This window comes from Oculina patagonica, chromosome 5, assembly GCF_052425735.1.
Source record: "Oculina patagonica isolate OP01 chromosome 5, crgOcupat, whole genome shotgun sequence".
Taxonomy (NCBI): Eukaryota; Metazoa; Cnidaria; class Anthozoa; order Scleractinia; family Oculinidae; genus Oculina; species Oculina patagonica.
The window spans coordinates 31,423,654-31,445,171 of NC_135762.1; the positions used below are offsets into that span (position 1 = coordinate 31,423,654).

General features: G+C 41.1%; 2 protein-coding genes across 4 annotated transcripts; one reads left to right on the top strand and one right to left on the bottom strand.

Annotated features, from left to right (window-relative positions):
- Positions 1 to 267: 267 nt before the first annotated feature.
- On the top strand, positions 268 to 6,149 carry LOC144654400 (uncharacterized). The gene is given in 4 exon segments (XM_078514544.1): positions 268 to 512; positions 3,226 to 3,747; positions 5,643 to 5,829; positions 5,832 to 6,149. Coding segments are annotated over 4 exon segments (918 nt in total). The 5' UTR covers positions 268 to 347; the 3' UTR covers positions 5,876 to 6,149.
- Positions 6,150 to 9,222: 3,073 nt separating this feature from the next.
- Positions 9,223 to 20,865, bottom strand: LOC144653667 (uncharacterized). Of its 3 annotated transcripts, none has more exons than XM_078513721.1 (10): positions 20,734 to 20,865; positions 19,299 to 19,543; positions 16,049 to 16,339; positions 15,086 to 15,388; positions 14,456 to 14,743; positions 13,749 to 13,799; positions 13,072 to 13,155; positions 12,810 to 12,914; positions 12,127 to 12,273; positions 9,223 to 10,903 (listed from the first exon to the last, which is right to left on the bottom strand). In XM_078513721.1, the coding sequence occupies exons 2-10, from the start codon at positions 19,381 to 19,383 to the stop codon at positions 10,017 to 10,019; spliced, it is 2,241 nt and encodes a 746-aa protein (XP_078369847.1). In that variant the 5' UTR covers positions 19,384 to 19,543; positions 20,734 to 20,865; the 3' UTR covers positions 9,223 to 10,016. The 3 variants fall into 3 exon arrangements, with proteins under 3 accessions (XP_078369847.1, XP_078369848.1, XP_078369849.1); XM_078513722.1 differs by having other exon boundaries at positions 19,299 to 19,526; positions 20,734 to 20,864; XM_078513723.1 differs by lacking the exon at positions 13,072 to 13,155.
- Between the last annotated feature and the right edge of the window lie 653 nt (positions 20,866 to 21,518).

Below are 21,518 nucleotides of genomic sequence, written 5' to 3' on the forward strand. Positions count from 1 at the left end.
CTTAACTACATTATGCAAAGCCCCTATTGTTTGGCCCTGATCAATTTTTCAGCGCTACATGTACCTGATACGCGCTTATGCTTGCGTGAAAAAAAGCGCTTTTGTTGGCTGATCGCGGTTAAAAATGACAGATGCTATACCAACCGATAAATGTAATTGGACGCATTCTTGGCTGTGTTTACAGCTCAACCAACAGAACAATATTGCGTGAAATTCACCGTGTACTTCCGGTTTGTGCGAGAATCCGCTGACCACTTGCAGGCTCAATTTCAATTTTTCGATCGTGGCCATATTTTGACAAAATGGCGGCGAATCCTCTCTTCTTTTCGTAGAAACTTTAATTCAAAATGGCTATTTCGTTGCACAGTCATAGTGGACAGTTCTGTAAACACGCTTTCTGTACATTAGAAGAGGTTGTGCTTACGGCGATCGAAGTTGGCTTTACACACTATGGACTTTCGGAACATATGCCGAGATATGAGGCGGAAGATTTGTACGAGGAAGAGGTCCAGGTGAGTATAGGGATTTACAACTAGAACTGAAATACCAAGATCCTCTGATTAAAACAAAGAGGCACATATTTGCATTTAAGTGAATAAGAACAGTGTATAGAATGTTCCAACAAAGGTGTAATGCTTCTTTGGGAAAAGTTCAGACAAAGTAAAACAGCTCAGAAACCAATAGTTGAGGTCGTTGAGAAACCATACCCTATTCAGGACCGGATCTACAAATCTCAAAAGGGGGTTGGGGCGGGGGGAGGGGGGGCGCGAAACACTTCGACCGAGCAGCAACCTTGGCCCATGCACGCAACAAACTCTCGAAAGACAGTTGGTTACATTTTTTAGAACAAATCGAAGGAAAATGTGGGTAGGGGGGGGGGGGGGAGCTTGGCCCCCTCGGCCCCCCTTCTAATCCGCCCATGCTTTTGTTGAAGTCCAGGGAATTTCCCATTGACTTGTTGTTCACTTGGTTGGTGATCAAAATGTGTGCCATTTGGATTAATCGTGTTCAAATGGGAAAATTTAAAGAAGATTTTTTAAGCCAATCTGTTTTTCTTTTCTAAATTTTCGGTGACATCTGTTCACCTTCATCAGAGTTATTGAAAGTTTTGTTGGAGCTCGCGCTACCAATCCGTGCGTTAGTGCAACATTTTAATTTTGAATTAACGGCACATAAGCGCGAGGAAAAGCTTTGCGTTCGTTGATAGCATCTCTGTCCAAAGTGGAGTGCCACGACTCCAAGAAAAGCCTCTTGCTGTAATTGGCTACACCACGCTCGAGGATCTGGGCGTCCTTAGGATGGATGTTATGTTCCGTTGACCAGCATCTGTTTAATTGCTGATTCGCTATTGCTCGCGTGGCCTGGATCATGTTCGGCTCCGCGCGAGGACCACAAGCGCTTGCTTTCCCCGATGTACGTAAAAGAGCAGTCGTGGCACTTCACTTTGTAAACAATTCCTGCCATTCGGTTAATGGCTGGTCTATCCTTCGGCTTTCTGAATACGTGGCCTAATGTTCTTACAGGCTTGAATGCCGTCTGAACGTGGAATTTCTTGAGTACACGGCCCACTCGATCTGATGCACCCCTTACGTACGGCAGGACTGCAAGTCCTAATGGTCTTTCTTGCGTTGGCCTCTCCTTTGTTCTGTTCTTTATGCATTTCTTAAACAGGACGTCAGGGTACCCATTTGCTCTCAGATCATGCAGGACTCGATCTTGTTCATTGGTTTTCAGTTCAGGGCGCGACGGTAGCAAGTTGGCCCAGTGCAGGAGTGTTTTGACCACGGCCTCTTTGTGCTGCATTGGGTTGTGAGAGGCGAAATCGAGATATTTGTTTGTGTGAGTTTCTTTCCTGAAGACTTCGATTTCTATAGAGCCATTGCTCAACACTGTGATTTGCGTGTCCAAGAAGGAAATACGCCGACCCTTGTCCGTTTGCTTTGCACGCTCTATTGTAAACTGGATGTTGCTGTCAATTAGGCCACGTATTCAGAAAGCCGAAGGATAGACCAGCCATTAACCGAATGGCAGGAATTGTTTACAAAGTGAAGTGCCACGACTGCTCTTTTACGTACATTGGGGAAAGCAAGCGCTCGTGGTCCTCGCGCGGAGTCGAACATGATCCAGGCCACGCGAGCAATAGCGAATCAGCAATTAAACAGCATGCTGAGTCAACGGAACATAACATCCATCCTAAGGACGCCCAGATCCTCGAGCGTGGTGTAGCCAATTACAGCAAGAGGCTTTTCTTGGAGTCGTGGCACTCCACTTTGGACAGAGATGCTACAAGAACGCAAAGCTTTTCCTCGCGCTTATGTGCCGTTAATTTAAAATTAAAATGTCGCACTAACGCACGGATTGGTAGCGCAAGCTCCAACAAACTTTCAATAACTCTGATGAAGGTGAACAGATGTCACCGAAAATTTAGAAAAGAAAAACAGATCGGCTTAAAAAATCTTCTTTAAATGTCTTCTACCGATCGCACTACTGGTTCCAGTATTTTCAGTAAATGGGAAAATCTTTTTGGCCGATTATTATAAAGTGGGAAGGGGTTAGTACATCTCACTGTCGCCCAGTCCATGGAATGACCCCTACCTAAATAGACTACCCAAGGGAAACACCCTTGCATTAAAGATTTTTAACAAAACCTATGGGGTGGTCCATTTGGATGAACAAGGTCCACTGTGGGTGGACCTTGGACTGTCTGACCGCCTGGCCGACTTACTGACTGACCGAGCGACCTACCAATCGACGGATTGATCAACCATTCAACCTGACCATTCTCGTACCTTGAGTCTTCATTCCTTACTGCGCAAGCTTGACGGAACAAGCGACTCTCGAAAGTTCCCATTCAGGATCAAATCCGATTGGCTTGAAAAACAATAAAGACGGCCGGAAGTAAAACACCAAAAAGTCTGTTGGTCAGGCTTTTGAAAGCTAGGCATGCGCAATTCAGCCCAAAGTCGGATATTTTCGGACTTCAAATCGTAACTTTCCAGGGTCACTTGTTTTTTTACTGTTGGCCAAGAGGAACAAAGACCCTGGGTACGAGATGCCGACTGACCAACCAGCCATCAAATGGTGGATCCAAACAACCAGTTGACAGATGGGCCAGCCGTCTGAATTAATAAGTGACTGGCCAGCCACATGACTTGCACACCTAAAAAAATATTTTTTTAATAGCTAACTGAAACCATAATGTGAGCATGGTTCTTGTCATTTTAGGAGAATATGACACCCACTGATCTCCAGGACATGTTTGCAGACTTTGTCAAGGAAGCAAGGCGTCTTCAAGAAAAATATAAAGACAAGATTTGCCTTATTGTTGGTTTAGAAACAGAAGTTATTAGAGAAGATAGTTTTGATCGGATCCGCAAGTTGAAAAAAGACCACAAATTGGACTATATAGTTGGATCGGTTCATCATGTCGATGGAATTCCAATAGATTTTAGTTGTGAACTGTTTGAGAAAGCAGAGAAACACGCCGGTGGGACAGAAGAAGTCATGTGTAGATACTTTGATCTCCAGTACCAGCTAATAAGAGAACTTGAACCTGAGGTCATTGGTCATTTTGATGTCATCAGGATTTACCGAGCTGAATTTGAAATCACAGATTTGATTTGGGAGAAAATTGTCAGGAATATAGAATTAGGAATCTCCTATGGAGCTTTGTTTGAGATTAACACTAGTGGTGCATCGCCGAGAAAGAATCTGAAATATCCATACCCTCATCCACGAATTCTTCAGGTAAGAGCTAAGAGATGAGTCAATAGGGACCTTCAGTTTGGAGTAGAAGTACAAGATCGAGTACAACCTTTGAATTTCAATCCAGTTATGTTCTCAGAGTCCACACTCCTCCCTTCTGCTGAACACTTGAAAAGGAGACTTGGTATGGGCTTGGTGGTAATCAAGAGCATAAGCACAAGGTTTGAAAAGTCACCCTTGTGCTCAATCTCGTACTCATACTCCAATCTGAAGGTCGCTTATAAAGGGATGCATGGGTTTCAAAATGTTTCGAAGAAGGCGTCAGCAACTGGAAAAGTAGGTTGCTGTGACAACACTGAGCTTGTTTGTTGCGATCTGCTTGCTATGACCACAGTAACTGACGACATGTAATCAAGTAGCCGGCAGAACTTTGGTTGTCACTGGCTTGTTTTGAAGACCCTGGTGATGCTTCTAGGCAGTTTAAAATAGCCTGACCTTTTCACAGTGAAATTTGCTGATATTTTTTTGTGTGGGAATGTGATGTCAAGTAATTTCATTCTGTAGTTTGATTTGAAAATAATATATATTCACAATATACATGTCTCAAAGCCCCAAAACCAGACAAATCTGGCAAAAAATGCTGTTCAAATTTCAATATGGTCCAGTAATAATTATTTTTAGTTTTATACCATTTTGGCTCAGTTTTCAATGTAACAGAATTTTACCATGGAAAGGTTCTCTATCTAAATCTTTTGAGCAGGCCATTTTATCAATTTTTTTCACTAGCTCATTTTTAAATGATCAAACAGGAATGCTTGACCAATGACCTCATTGAAGGGGCTGTTTATCAATCAAATAATATAGGAACTCCTCACTCCAGCAGGGTTTATCCTTGGTGGTTTCCTTTTGGTGTCTTCAATAATAATCCCTTGGGCTATTTTTGAGGATCCTAAAGCCAAAAACCTTTGGAGTCAAAGGGATTTTGGGCCCTTGAACTCAATGTGACATCTTAGTTGTTTAAATTCTACACCTCACAGGGTGTCACAAAGTAGGGGAACATATTTTGTTAGCATAACCCAGTGACTGACTATGAGGCAAACTTGCAACCAGATTGGCTATGCATGGGTGGTCTAATATTTGATAGACTGCTCTGGGAGTGTGCATAGTTTAATAGTAAATTGCCAAAATCACAAATCAAAACAATAAATAAACCACTTTCACTGAACTTTTTGTTGAATAGATCGCTCTCAGGGTTATGCTAAGATAATTTGATGGCTTGCTTTCAGTTTCTATCGACAAAAACCTATTTGGGTGTCCTTTGGGCCTCAGACTATGCAGTGCAACTCTGATCTAGTTTAATGAACTTGTGTAAAGCAAACAGGGCTTGTGGTCCTGCATGCATTCTTCATTCCTTGCAGCCAAACATTGGATATTTATTTTATTATTATTTTATCACAAACCACAAACAAAATTTTCAGAACAAAGCATTTTCCATAATTTTCTCTAAAAGCTCAGGGCCCTTCTTATTAATGTACCTATCAATGTTTAGCCTGAGGAGGGGGGGGGGTCGGGAATGGGGTGGGGATTTTGACATTTTATTTAAAAAAAGGCAAATTCCCCACCCCCGGGACAGAATAATTGGTCAACATCCACCTGGGAGCAAGAGAAGGTGGTCTGATGTCCTTCAAACCTTGTTGCAGGGGATCATATACGACCAAAATCCCTACCCTGGGGACATCATGTACGATTAAAATCCCTACCCTGGGGACCGACCTCACGATCAAATTCCCGTGGTAAGCCCGACCCACCCCCCCCCCCCCTCGGGCTTAACATTGACAGGTGCATAATATAATACCAAATTCTCAAAACTAGCACTAAACGAAATGTACATTTATTGGTAAGAAGAAAAAACAATTACATCCTATTTTTCTTTATAGTATCTTGTGGCTTCAGGAGCTAAACTGACACTGTCTGACGATGCGCATGGGACTGGTGATGTAGGTTTTTGGTACGACAACTTGCCCCAGTACCTAGCTACCCACAATGTCAGTGAGCTGTACTATCTGGAGAAGGCCCTGGTGACTAATCCCTCCACTGCGCATGAGAGCGGAGTGATGTGTAAGAAAATGGTGGACTGTTTGAATCATCCATTTTGGTCAAGCTGTGCTGAAATTCTAGAAAAGTACCAATAAAAATGAGATAGATAGTAGATAGATAGATAGATAGATAGAAACTTTATTAAAAATGTCATAAACTACCTAGCTGGGGAAAACTCCCCCACTAATACGGGGACATAACAAAAAAGGGTTAAAATAAAAGAAAATGCTAAAAAACTATGGCTATTTACAATAATAAAATTTAAATCTAAGTTAAAATATGTTATGAGACTATGTACAGTGGATTATATAATGGAATAATACATAATTAAAAATTCTTACAATTAATTGCATGTGTGTTTGTGTGGTTCATCATTTTGTGGACAAGAACTGTGGAAGGTGAGCGTAAAGACCTGGGCTGGACTAGCTGGAATGAGGTGGAACAGCGAGCAAAAGACCGTGAAGGATGGAGGACGTTTCTGGGTAGCCTTATGCTCCAGTCAGAGGAGCAAAGAGGATGAGTGAGTGTGAGTGTGTTTGTGTGGTTACGTCATGGATTACCTTATAAACACGAATTTTAATCATTGACGTTAATTTCATGGAGCGTTCATTTCCTATAATAAGGTATTTATTTGAAAAACGTCCTGCACCTTAGCTACTTCACTCACACATAATTCAGTTCCTACTCCTCCTCCCCCAACCACCAGCTGAGCACCCAGCTGTTTCCTCCTGTTGAGGACACATCGACATTAACTGCAACACCAAAATATCGTCGACCATGTACCCCAGGCAGTACCGCTGTTTAGTCATGAGCCTTGTCAAGAGGCAAACCTGAACACATCTCCACGGTTTGGCTAAGTAAGACCTAGTTACCTTTAGCCTAGCTCTAAGGAGGTATGGGGAATGGCTACTCCACAGATTTTCCGCGCGGCGCGCGAGTGACGTCATGACTCTGACAAACAAACCAGAATGGCGGACGATTTTCCTAAAACACTTTCTAAAACAGTCGATGTTCTTAAAACACTTTTTTGAAACAAACACTTCGCCTAGATTTCTCTCAGAACACACCGATGTTGTCTGTGCCTCGTGGGGATAACCGCGCGCTTCGCTATGCTTTCGCGGGCTCCTTCACGCCAGTGCGTTACTGGGTATGACGTACGTACTGCGTAGATTCCACGTAGTACAAGAGTGATGCGGTCAAAAGTTTACCAACTAATAGTCAATTGAAGAAGCAACAAAATGTAAGCCTAAGTATCTAGTGAGAGCCGCGCGCCGGATTGGTGCACTGTGATGTCATTGGTGAAAGGAATTTTACCCTAAAGCAACCAAAAAAGTATTTTCTACTGATGAAGGGACAGAAGTCCCGAAACGTCTGGGATTATTAACACGAATTAGCGCAGAAACGAAACTCTAATTCTATTATCGTAAATGATCTAATAAACGCCCGGGGCGTCTATTCAATTTTAGGGGTCCTAAGGGGGGCGTTAAATAGATATGAGGCGTTTATTTCAATTTTACTGTAAAAACGTCAACAAAACAAAATAAGATGCGTATTTTGCTCGCGGGATAAGATAGAAAACAGAGTGCGAATGGGAGACTTATCTAATGTGCGCTAATGCAAAGCCAGTTCGATATCGATGTCTTCATCGTCATAGAAGTCTACCATGTTGGCATGGTTGGCCTCTTTGATGTCCCAGTCAAGCAAAAACTAAATAAATTGCGTGGTTTTACTTTATAGGGCGTTTCCTTGGTTTTCGAGGCGCTTCTTAGGAGGCGTCTGTTAGACACGGGCGTTTATTAGAAAGGGGCGTCCAATTCAAACTTTACACGTCTGAGGAGGCGTTTATTAGATAAGAGGCGTTTATTTGAGAGTGGGCGTTTATTATAGTATTTACGGTATGTGATCATCTGAATGCGCTACACAGCTTTAAACAATATTTTGACAATATTGTGATCTTATTATAAAAAAAAGAAGTAGATGTCTGATAGCAGCTGCTTGGGGCTTCGTCTTCCTCCGTTTTGTGGAAAAAGTTGGGAGTGGAAGGATTTAAAAGAGCTATGTCGCGGGGCTTTTGCGGATTTTTTGGTCTATACTGCTCTAAAATTAGTAGTAGGCAACTTTACCCATGAAGAACATAACGCTGAAACAACTTGAAAAGTTTAACCTCAAATTTTCAAATTGCAATTCATTTCCATCCGAGCCATCCGCAGCCAAAGACACTTGTTAACAGTTTCTGTGCTCTAATGTAACAATTTTCAATAAAAATGGACTATTATTTTGAGGTTTCCAACGACATAAATGAGCTTCATGGTGAATAAAGGCTTTTATGTTTTGGTCGCAAGGTGTTTCCGTCATTAAAAAGTATATTAGATTAGGGTTAATTTAGCAATTTTAGGTTTCCGTTTGAAGAAATACATTATTCTATTATAGTTAACTTAATTATTGTAGGTTTCCTAGCAATTTCCCTTACGTCACAACTCATGGAGTTCAGGGACAAATAAAAGCTTTTCTATCTAGTAAACAGGCTCACACTAGAGGGTTGTAAAGGGTATTTTCGTGATCCGTGATCGGCCCCTTTTTTTCCCGTGAAATGTGAAAATGGTATTTTTTCTCGTGAATCGTGATTTCTATAGTAGCCATGAACCGTGATTTTCCAAAATTATTTTTCGCGAAATGAGAAATTGATATTTATTTCGCCGTGAACCGTGATTTTTATTATGTTTTTTGTCATTTTCAACATCCATCATTACGTAAAGACAAAACAAGAGAGCGAGGCGGACGAATAGTGAAAACCTCAAACAAGGATTGCTTTTCATGCAACTTTTCAAAATGTGTGGTTCCAGAAAATATCCATACTCCCCCCACAGAAGGGATTCCGGAAATTCCGGAGAGGAGGGGGGTCACAAAGACCCAAAACTTTAAAGCAATGTATGGAGCTAAATTGGAATTTCCAGAGGGGTGGGGGGTCATAGGGCAAATCCCTTCCATGGGGGGTATGGATATTTTCTAGAACCACACAATGCAACGGTATGCTACTTATGTCAGAAAAATCTTTTTTTTCGTGAAGCGTGAAATGCCATTATTATTTTTCGTGAATTGTAAAAGAGCCGATATATTTTTCGTGAAACGTGATCTATACCCCCCCGTCCCCCCCCCCCTTACCACCCTCACACCACAGTTTGAGCTTCAAGCAAACAAGAACACCAGAAACAACTATTATTTTGAGGTTTCCAACGACATAAATATAAACTTTGGCTGTTCAAAAATGTTAAAATCCATGACTTCCCCTTCAGCATCCTGCACCGAATACAATGAGGTCACATTGTACTTTACTGGTGGTGACATCTTACCTACAATAAGCCATGCATTTTTTGCTATCTTTTATATTTCATTACACACAAGAATAAAAAAGCCGGTTGGTTTTGTTTCTATCTTTTAATTTTAGAAACAAATAATTTGGGGAAATGGCACACCTATATTTTATTGATGAAAAGGTACACTATTTTCGTTCACTGAATTGTTCAAAGTTGATGTTGGACATATACTTATTCTTTGAACTTACTAACTGGAAAAAGATATTCACGCTTACCTATAAAAAAACGCTTTTACTTTCTTGATATCAACTTTAAATTCGTTCACAAGGATATATTCTTCATAAGAATATCCTGCGAAATCGCGCGGAATATCGCCTGATCTGCCTGATACTTAGTCGACGAGGTCGTAGGCCGAGTGGGCTAAAATCAGACGATAATCCGCAATATTGAGCGGGATAATTGTTTATTATTCAACAAATTGTCAACGAAACACGTTTTGCACTAGAAAAAACTGTGGTTTTACAGCGCTTTGCAAGACTTCGGACAAATTTTGGCAACCCTCGTATATCGCAGGATATCTGTTTTGTACGGTTGACGGATACCAATAGAATTCTAACCATATATGAGCAGCGCACGCATTTGTTGAATAATAAGTATTTGCATAGGGTTACCCTAGCCCACCCACCCCCTAGGCACACACACACAGGCGACATTGCAATCTCCCGCCGAAACTAATTCGAGTCCGACGCAATTTAAACGGAAGCATTCTCTTCGTTTGTGCGACCTAACAATTGAGCTTATTTTAGGGAAGACCTGTTACGAATAAGGCTGTCGTTAAGCTGTCCCCGATGTTATTCTTTTTCTCGTTAGTCATAGGCCTCCATTGAGCTTAAGAAGCACTTAAAAGCGGGCATCATCGACCATGGGGATCATCGGCTCATATTCTCCGTCCCTGTCGACATTTTCCTGATTGCCAGAGAAAGCTCTGGTGTTCTCATACACAGGATCCTCCGAGCTCTTTAAACCAAGGTCCTCATACAAGTGATCAGTATCTGGGAGGTTCTCATATGTGTTCTCATTAGGAACATCATTCGCAACCTCTCGATCTGCCTTGGGCCTTTTATAATGAGGTTCTGGCTTAGGCCTTTTGTAATGACCTTCCTGCGGGGCAGCTTGGACCTGAGCCTTGTCACGCGTGGCATCGATTTGTTCTTGCGTGACATAACGTTCTTCATCATCGCTTTTCCCGTCAGCGGCCTTTGCTGCATCGGAGCATCCATTTATTCCAAAAGATCCAATACTGTCGTACAATCCTGACGCGCGTCCATCTTCGAGTTTGCTCTGCCCTCCGCTCAAATCAACCCTCAAATGATCATACTTGTCTGAGCAACCAGTCGCCAACAAAGGGGCGTCATCCGCTTCCGTCCTCGGCAGGGTCCCGTTTGGCTGCTGCACAATAATAACAGGCTGATCCGGTTCGTCCACCGTTTGCAACAAGCCCACGGTCAAGGAGTCCCTGGTCAGCGTAGAGTGCCCCGAGGGGGGTTCATATGTGACGCTGTTAGCCCCCCGTGTAACCACATCCTTGGACCTCTTCCTCTTGCGTTTCGCCTTCATGATCTGCATTGGAATCTCGCCATTTTGCTGTAACTGTTTTCTCCTGCGAGACCGTCTGACGCTCAAAACGAACACGATTATTAAGATTATCAGCAAGAGAAGGCCACCGGCCGCTGGTGCTCCTATCATCATAATCTTGTTCAAAAAGTTTTCTTTGGATCCCCCATCAGCTGAAAACGACCAACAGAAACAACAACAAAAAATATTAGTCTCTGCGCTACAACACAGTTTTAATGTTTTCAGACGCCGAAGCCAAGCTAACATTACGTGAAGCAATGAAAGTGCCATGCGCTGAACCTATTGCAATCGCCGTGCAAATTTTCATTTCAGAACTGACGTTTAACTCATTGAGCCAAAGTGCCCTGCAATGTAAGCGTATTTTATAGCAAAGGTCCTGAGGGGGGAGGGGGGGTTATAAAATCCCAAATTTTGACCGAATCCCATTTCCCAGCCTGTTGTTTTACCGATTTTCAAAATCCCAGTCGCAGTTCTATTGATTTTTTGGTTGTGATTCCCAGTCCCAGTGACCCAAATCCCATGTTCCCAGTGAAAGTTTGCCCAAATCTCAGTTCTCATTTTACCCCCTTCCGGGCCCCTCTTTAGCTAGCCTGCGAACGCAGACGTATTTCCAGCTGTCGTTTCTCTCCACCAAAAGAAACTTCAGCTGGAAATATGTCTGCGCTTGCAAGCTACTGTTTAGCGAGCGACCACAATTTGATCGGGGAAGCGCCATCTAGGTTTCGAACTCGGAAGAGGCTTGGCGAGTGAGTGAAAAAGCGTCCTAGCGAATAGGAGTGAGGCTGCTACCTTTGCGACTCCAGGGCCAAATACGCGAACAAAATTATCCAACGCTCCACCACAAAAACGCTTGCATTGCAGACTATAGTGTCACAATGACATACAGTAAGAACCCACTTTTTTCAGAGTTTGGCAAAACAGGTTCTTGTATTATGGGGTACTTATTGACAGTTTAGGCTAAGTAGGTTCTTAATCAGGTTCTAGATCTTAATTTCTACAGAGTAGACATTGTTGTTGATTATCAGAAAATAGTATAAAATATGGTCTGTTCTTCATTATAAATATTTATTAATGTACCCATGTTGCCAAAAGTCCAACAACATACTGTATATACCCCAGTAACATCACCTTTCTGGTTTTTGGTAAAAAATATATAAATTAAATAGTTAAACCCTACATATAAGAACCTGTAGGAATTTGTTTGGCTAAACAGGTTCTTATATTTTGGGGTATTATAAAAGCAAATTTCTGCCAGAAGGTTCTTAAATGCCTAGGTTCTTACACGCGGGTTTTTACTGTATTAACTGACTTGACTTGATGAATTGGTAGTTCATCAAGTAAGATGCCTTTCCTAAACACTTTTTGCATATCGTACCTTTACCGACCGAAGCACTAACAACTGGTGTAGATTGATCTGATTGATGTCCTTGCGAAGACTGCATTGTAGAAACCGAAGGCTTGATAGCAGTTTTACCCGATGTATAAGTTGATGTTCTCGTGTAAGGATCACTGGAGGGGGCATCTGCAAAAGTACATCTTCACGTCAGCCAGACCACATTAATATTATATCAGAGAAACATTACATTCAACACACCAACTAAAGAATGTAATTGGAAGAAGCAGCTGAACGAAGACAGTAGCAATTTAACGAAAATCAAATTCTCCCAGATTGTACCATGTAAATTTGTCAACATAAGTTAGAGAATTTTTATCTTAATTCATCTGAGCTCTTAGGGCGATTTTCACTTGAGTATGGAAAGTAGTTCGCGTTTGTTTGGTTTAGCATTACTACGCTTAAATAGTGATTGGTTAAAAAAAAAACTCGCGCCACTTTATCAACCAATCAAAAGTAAATCCAAAACAAATCATGACTCGATCACACGTTTTCCCGCGCTTCCTGCCGGGTACATGTATTTGCTTCGAGTTTTGATTGGTTCACTGGATTGTCTGTGTCTTTTGTGATTGGCTGGAGTGATTTCGTTGGTTTTAGTTTTACGACACTCGGGAGATGAGATCGCGTCTAGGGATCAACCTGGTACAAAATAAAACTCTACTCGCCTGTTGTTCTGTGAGAATCTTCAGTGGAAGTAGTTGCTAATGTACCAAGATGTACACTTCCTGTTCTATAAGGTTTGGCTGATCTGCTGTGCGGCTTTTCGGGAACTATTGTGCACGAACAAAAAGAGATTAGTATGCTACAATGGAAGCGCTACTTCGAAGGATACTTCCCATAAGGGGATCCCGTAATGAGGCAGGGAAACACTTACTTTTCGTAGTTTAGCGTAAAGATATGGATAGATTTTTTGCAAAGCTTTCTCACCAATAGTCGAGTTTGTTTTGGAAACTGTCGAAGTTTTCGTTGACTTTGTGGTTATTTTTATTGTTGATGCGCTCGTCGATTTGGCTGTCAGAAAAATGTGAGTAAAGAGCGAAATTAATATAAATTGATGAAAAGTCTTGATAATTTTGGTTGGTCAGTGTTGTACGTGTCAAAGGAATCTCAGGGATAGCGTTTACACTCCAAACCATTTTTGGTACGCCATATAAAAGTTAACGAAATCATGATTTTTGGCGGGCAGCAAGTCATTGGGCAATTTACATTTCGGTCAGAAGAATTTTGGCGGGAAATAAACAAGGTGATGATAAGGTAACCTCCTTTTTATGCATCTATCTAGCCGGCCCCACAAACAAGGGCCAGACAAGCATGGCCCATTATAGGAAGATCAAAAGACCCTAGTCAGCCACGCCTTGAAATCCGCCATAATCGATGCCCTCGAAATTATGGAAATTGAATGGTGAAGCGAAATCTTATTGCATTGCTGTAAGTAGTGTTAATAGAAGTCTGTTCGATCTCTTTCGTTTAGACACGCCCCGCGTAAATATATAAATACCAATAATCTCGAATGTAAACAAAACAAAGGCGTGACTGACAAGGTTCCTTTAAAGAAGGAATCAGTAAAGGGAGAATAAATACATGACTGTCTAAAAAATACGTACGCGTTGTTGGTTTTTGTGTAGTGACTTTTTCTGTAGTAGTGATTAACTGGCCTGAGAAGACAGAAATGATGCACATCATTTGATTAGAAATTAAATACATTTTCCATTACGTTTCGTTAAAAATTGGGTTGTAACGCCTAAGCTAGGAGGGGGACATTGAGGTTTGCTTTTGCGGTGTTTCCAAAGTTTTTTGCGGTCCTGCGGTAATTGCCAATTTTTGAAGGTAATGCAGTGTTCAGCTCCCCCCCCCCCCCCCAATGAGCCTCTCGATAGCATAACAAAAACTCTTGTGTCCACGAGTGAATAGGACTTGCGCGGCCATAGCCCAGTTTATTATCAAAAGAATAGGGTCAGTGAAAAAAATTATTTTGGACTCTAGTTACATTAGCCGACAGATCACATGATATTTTATCGTGAAGTGTTTTCGCCTCAGAGTATTTCGTGCGATCACTGAATTCTCCCTCTCGAGAGAGGCATGAGGTTCGACCAGAAAAATTCCACACAAGGTACAAAGCTCATACAAAGAAAGTCAGAGCTCCGTGTAGTTTCTCTGGATTTATATTTTTGCGCACAAGTTCATAACATCGGAATGGAATTTTTCCGGGTCGAAAAAAAGACGAGCGGGAGAATCGATCTTAGCGCGCGAAGAGATCTCTTTCCTCGAGCTAGAAGGGGTAGAAGTAAAACGAACAAAATATATATTTTACCTTTAACAATAATTCCTTTGGCTACAGACTTGATTCCTTGTCCTATCTTCGTATATCCAGCCACTCTGACTGAGTACTGCTTTCCAGTGGCCAGGCCTGTCAGTTCTTTAGAATAGACCAGGTTAACATCGCGTTCAGACCATTGAGAAGAACCTTGCTCACGGTAGAATACGACATAGCCTAAAATGATGCCATTGGTACCATCTTGGGGTATTTGTCCCCATGTGACTAATATAGAAGAGGAAGTACTGGAAACAACTTTGACGTTTGTTGGAGGCTTGCTTGGAACTGTGGGATAAACGGAGGGATAATTAGTAAAGGTCACATACAGCGGAATTAGCCAATCAAAACTCGCAAATAAAGCATGCAACACGCGGCGAGCGCAGGAAAAGTCGTGCTACCGCGATTGATTGGGTAGCCAAGGCATTGACATTTTGATTTGATTAGTTAAAACACCCGGCACGAGACTTTTCGGCTAATCATACGCATCACCAAACTAACACGTGATTTGGCTCAGACGATTTTCCCGCGCTTTTTATCAGTTGAGAGCGCCGTCCGTTCACATGAGAAGATGCGTCTTCTGGGGACGAGGTTGGAGGGCAAAGTTTTGATTGTCGGCCCAGCACTTACCAGATTCGTTTGTTTTAAACGTGAAGGAGTCCGACCACGGACCAGCAGCGCTTGTGTCAAACACCTTGAAGGCTAGGACCTTAATCTCGTATCTTGAGTTCCCCTCGAGACGAAGAGAAAATTGTCTTCTGTTACTTTGTATTTGCCTTTTCGTGTTGCTTTCAAGATTATTGAAGCTGAGGTAGTAGCCTAATGTAGATGTATCTGTTATTCCCTTCTTAGTTGTTCGTGGTTTATCCCAGCTCATTGTGATTACCAAGCCTTTAACATCAGCCACCTGGAGATTAATGGGTTTCGCTGGAACTGTAATGGGAAAAAAGTTCATGCCATATATTATTTGCTACTGAGAAAAAGGGTATATCATGGCCGGTATGGCTAGAGTAGGGTTAATAGTCGTATTCATCATGACTTCAATTTGTGCTATTATGGTACTTAGAGCGCTTTCCAAAGTTTCAGAACTGGCCTAACGGTCCGGTGGTTTTCAATGTGAAATGAGCCTTTTGCACGAGATTTTCCCACAAATCCACCACAACAATGTATATTTATATATAAACTGATTTGACAGGAAAAATCTGACTAACAGCGGAATTCTCAGCTTTCGAATATACCCCAGTCTGGCCGGCCAAATGGAAAGCGCCCTTAGTATCGGTCTGATAGCTCACAAACGGACAGTCAGCGTCAAAGGTGGGCGCTATTGGGCTTTGTGAAGGGTCAAGTGGATTAGTAACCGTCATTTCACAAAGCGTAATATTTTGAACTTTCAACGATAGAAGCGCGATCTCCTCGCGCGTTTCCACGTTACCCCGCGAGGAAGAGGCACACCGCGTTACTGTCACTGTTTTTCCTAGCTCTGAACTCAGAGATAAGCCGCGAAAATTGTTTCCCCTTCCGGCAATAAAGAAAAAGGACATGCCAGTATTACAACATAAAAAAATATACTTTTATTAAAGAATTCAAACTTACCCAAATCGTTTGTATTGACCCTCAAGGCATCCGACCAATCGCTTCGATCACCTGATCGAATAGCTTTCACATAAATGTTATACTGTTCACCATAAGATAAGTCAAGCTGAGCGCTCTCTGTTGTCACTGTCAGCCGATCGTGTGTGTTGCTACCAACAGCTGTATGGCTCACCAAATACGTCAGAGTTGAGTTGTCTGGTGTGCCAGCAGTAGTCAGCGGTTTTGTCCATTTCAGCGTGATCGTTAAATCGTGAACACTTGAGACGCGAAGGTCTGTTGGTTTACCTGGAGCTGAAAAGCAAATGCATTTCTGAGAGTTTAGGTTTTTTTCATCCTACATGCACAAACCGGTTCAGTTCCTACGTGGGGAGGTTTAGAGACTGCAAACTTTGGCTAAAAAGCACGCACATACATTGTCGAGCAAACAAGTGACAAAATGAGCGTCCATTGAAAGACGGCCTTTTCCAGTTTGCGACCTTAGACTGTGGATGGTTCATGATCTGAAAAACCTTATTAAACCCATCATTTCGCTACACCCCCCCCCCCCCCCTCCCCGCTTAAGCCGTCAGGATCAGTTTGCCGTCTATATTTTCCGTTTTAACTGAGTTACTGATCCAGGTCTTCAAGAGATCCGGCACCACTCATCGGTTTGTAGCTGTGATATTGCAGATTTTTATGATACCTTATTATAGGAATATAACGAGGCATTTTAACAACGCGAACAAAATGTACGCGTAATAAAATTAACGCGAATTGTCGAAAATTTATATTTACATGCATTTATTTAACGCAAATACTTGTGTGTTGTGTGATTACATGCAGTTAATTAACGCGAATTTTATGCGTAGTAATTTTTACAGCAACCTGTGCTATTCAAAAGACAAAAGAACAACGTCCAACAACAGAGCTTGAGGTTTAATTCTGATAAACCATATACACAACAAAGATGTTTAAACAGACCAAATAGTGAACTATATTCAATGAATGGGTCCAGGATGGAATACATCCCGTCCTGGCGCTTTCCACTGCCTCTGTTACTCCTGTAGCTTTGACGGAGAAGTAGATGGACGTGGAAACATAACTTTGCCGGAAATGAAGAAGTCTTAAAATAATAATGCTGTAAAATAGCACGACTTTAATTAACTATAACGTTAATCAACGTACATGAAATTAACGCGAATTTTTGAAATTCGCGTTAATTACATGTATCGTTAATTTCCTATAATAAGGTATTTGTCCCATATTTCCAGGTGGCAAGCCAATGAGAAAAGTATTTATACATTTATTTAAAGCGTGCTAACTGATTAAGAGTTGAAACAAACCCCAATTCCCCCTTCCACGCCTTAAAAGGTCTCTTAAAGAAATAACCCTTTCAGCGAGTTAGTATTGCATTTACCCGACGCTAGCTGCCTCTCAGAAAATCGTCAAATAGGGGATATTGTCCTAATGCATCTAAGAGCTAATATTTGTTAAATATTCCATTACACTCAGTAGGCGGCTAAACTGGAATATCGTGCAATCTTTATAATCCTCTTTTGAACAGATTTATCTTTTGTTAGCTTAGTATTCTTCCGGCTTTTTTATTTTTTTCACCGTATGATTTAAAGAAGATTTTCAAAAGCAAAGACGAAAGAAACGATTTTCTATTAAAGTTAAAACGAAACGATATTGTAATATCCATTTTGTATGGTTTTCTTTTTCAACATTACAGCGAGTTCAGGTGTAGTGATTAAAACCTGATTTCTCCGGCTATTTTTTTAATAGCAAATTCAAGTGGTAGGTCATGAGAAATAAAGACCTGATCATGTCAGAGCTGAAGATCACGGAAGAGTCTTACAACCAATTGTTTTAAACTGTAAGAAATACAGAAAATTAGTCAGGCTAAAAATTTTGAGCTGTAATATCGATTTCAAAAGGCGGTTTGTAATATAGATGTGGTCATCGAAATTTTGGAATTAACGTATAAACTCCGTCTACCTGGAGCCGTGTAATCTTATTTACGTTTTCGTGTTTTCTCAGTTATCGGCCGGCGTATTTTTTTATGAATAGAATTAGTGTCAATCTCTTGTCAGCGTTCTTAAAATAATTTGCGGCTGAAGTTTCAAAATGTCTCCCAGAGAGGAACTTCGTTTGAAGCCTTTTACGCTGTAACATCGAAATAATAAACAAAACATTTGATTCTAACGTAGCTGATCTAGGAACAATATAGAAACATAAAGACTCAAAAATTTGAAAATACCAAAGGTAATTATTTAATTCATTACACTATTAATTGCATATTTTTATCTTCCTTTACATGTAATTAATTAAAAGGGTCATTAAGCCATCTAGTTGATTATTGTTTTCAATTGATAATCGTTGTTACGTACAGCAGGGAATTTCGATTTACACTGTTCTCTAGAACGGTAAAAGATCAGTAAACTGCAAGTCCCCTCTTGTTTTTATAACTTTATGACCCTTTATCTGTTGTGGTTGAGATCGATTGCAAAGAGATTTAAAACTCAGGGCGGTCAAATAATTTGCCACTGAACTAAAATCAAAGATATGAAATTTAGATAACATGTAAGTGATATGATAAGTCCGATCGTTTTATAGCAAAAAATATCTGCTTATATTCAAAGCAATCATAAATTATTTGAGTTAGGTAATGTCTTTGTTTTCCTTGTTTTCGGAATGTAAACGTGACGCAGAGCCATAGCAGTGCTGAAATGGGTAATTTTTGCGTCCGTTATGGGGAAGTGGAGCAGATTTTTTGTCCATAGAAACTTTTCAGTACACGTAGAAAATAGAGGCTTCGAACGGTCTTACGTATTTCTTAAACAAACGAGCCGTTTTAAAAGACGGGCCATCCTTGACTAAAGTGTCTGAGCCAATGAATGTGACATCTTAACATCTGTTTTACTGACGGAACACAGAGAGAGGATTTTTGACTCAGTGACGCTGTTATGATGAAATCTTTTTTTCAATTCTCAAGGATAATCTAGACTCGTGAAAAAGTAGGGTTAGATTTCTATTGTTAAAATTGTCAAGGAATTAACTAAAACAATAACATCAGAGCCAATTGAAAACGAAAGGTCACAGAGAAACTCAAATATTTGATCTTGAATAAATCCGATTGAAATCCTGACTTCAAAATGGCCATCATTCTTTGAACGGAACGAAGACAGACAATCAAAGTGTACTTGCGTTAAGTACCAAAAAACTAAAAACTTCCCGTGTTAGTAAAAGAAAATTATCAGTTTATACTTACTGTTAGACGCTGAGCTAAATCCCGGCAGGCTTATCATTCCCCAGGTCAAACACATTGCTACGAACTGTCTTCTAACTCCAAGCATGTTGAAATTGTTGCTTCGGGCTTCGTTCTCGCTGACCACCGATATTTGCCGTATAGTTCAGATTATTGGCGTTGAAACCGAAACCGCAGATCTCCAGAACGTCCTGCCCAAAACTTCCCTTTCCTGTCAGAACTTTCCTTGTCCTGAAAAAAATTCCAAGCTGAAAAAGGCGTGCGATCAGTGTAACTTGAGGAGATAGCTAAAGAATATAAATTAAATTGGTATTTTTGGCAAGCCTGCCAGCAAAAAGTCAAGGGTCTTGCGTTCCACAGTTTTCATCGCTCTAATAGCTTTGTGTACTCAGAGCTTTTTAGAGTGAATCACAAAAGCGTTCGGGAAATGGCGATAATATCTCTGAAATCAGCTTTAAAAAGGTGTCAGGATTTACTTTCGACCGGCTTTCGACACACACACGGGTGAGAAAGAAATTTTTAAAACAGCGCTTCGCGCTCTACCCTCGCGCTACGCGCTCTCTCAACGCGCTCCGCGCTCTTTCAGCTCCCCGCGTTCGATTCGAACTTCCTTTCACCTCTCCTTTGTACGCCGGCCACGCAGGCTAAAGAGTAAAGAGAATCTCTAACCTAAAGCATGTTTAGCTGCTTTACAAATTAAACCTTTATTTTTTTATTTTTTTTTAGTTCAAGCTACTTCCTGAGATGTCGTAATATAATCACGATTCAGCAGTGATTCAGTGAAAAGGGAACTTCCGTTGCAGGGTCCCGGGGGCACATGACAAACAGAGAAAATGCTAAATGGGACTCCGCCCTACGCTAGATCAGACTTATTTTTAGGGTCACTCCCACACCCCCCTCCTCAAGGGGCTCACATCCCCTCCCCCCGGCCCCCACCTCGCTTGTGTTGAAAATTTTGTAAGGAGGCGCAGTCATGCGATTTAATTTGAATTTCTTATTTTACAATTCTACCCTGTGGTTTGATTTTTTAAACAGCAGCTGCATTGATGAGCTGGTTTTCAAAGTACAAACCATATGTGGCTTTTCTTAATTAATTAAATCGACCCAGCTTATCTGGACAAACAATATCTTTCGATTTGTGAAAGATTTGTCAACATGCTGCATCGGGACCATTAATTTGTGGATTTATCTTCTTTCCCAACATTTGTATTCGATTGTCACATAACTAATAACGGCTGAATGACTATATAAAACGACGATGACAGTTTTATCATGGCGCAGTAAAATTCTGTTCGATAAAATTAATGGGTCGCTGGAATTCCACGCTGCGCTCTGTTAGCTTGCTTTACAGTATTGTCTAAACGTGCGCACTTAAACGGCAGACAGACATTTCCCGATTGCTACATAGATATCAAGCAAATAAAACAATATCACTTACTTGGGATCCTTAGTATTCGATCAGGATGTCATTAAACAATCGAAGTAGCATGTTCGTTGTGAAAATCTGTATACACGCGCGTCAGAAAATCACTGAAACTCCAGGAATGTTACACAACACAGCTATGGTTTGTGACCCTTATCGTTCCAGAACAATACGTGCTAGAGGCACTTTTGGCGCGCACCTCAATGTCACAGGCCACGATCATGCACGATTAGCCACTCAAAACAAAACATGGGCTAATTTTAGCAAATAGACAGCACTGTATAACTTCCGGCGGAAGTCACACAGAGATAGATAAATATTATTTGGTGTCTGATTTGCCATCAGGATGATGGATGACAAAGGATGAGGACAAAAGGCAAACAGCTGCTTGGCAGTCATGTGTGACTGCAAGAGCTCTAGCAGCAAATCGAAGAAAATGGAAGGAGAATGTCAAAGCCTTATATATATATGCCTTATGACAACGAGAGAGTATATAGCAGTGACGAGGCTCTAAAAAAATCTTGCTTATGAGACGATGGAGGCAATACGCCAAAGACGTGTATATAATCTAGTTCGTAGGTGCATTAGTTGCAAAGTGCCCCAATTTGTTAAAAAATATTTTACTTTTAATAGAGATGTGGCACTGAGACAAACAGGGCAGGTTGATTTATTACATCTGCCTAAAGTACGGACAGAAGCCGCCGAAAAGTCTTTTTATTATTCCGGTTGCCAAATTTATAACTGTTTTCAAAATAATATGTAACTTTTAAATGTTTCGATTTTATACACATGCAACATAA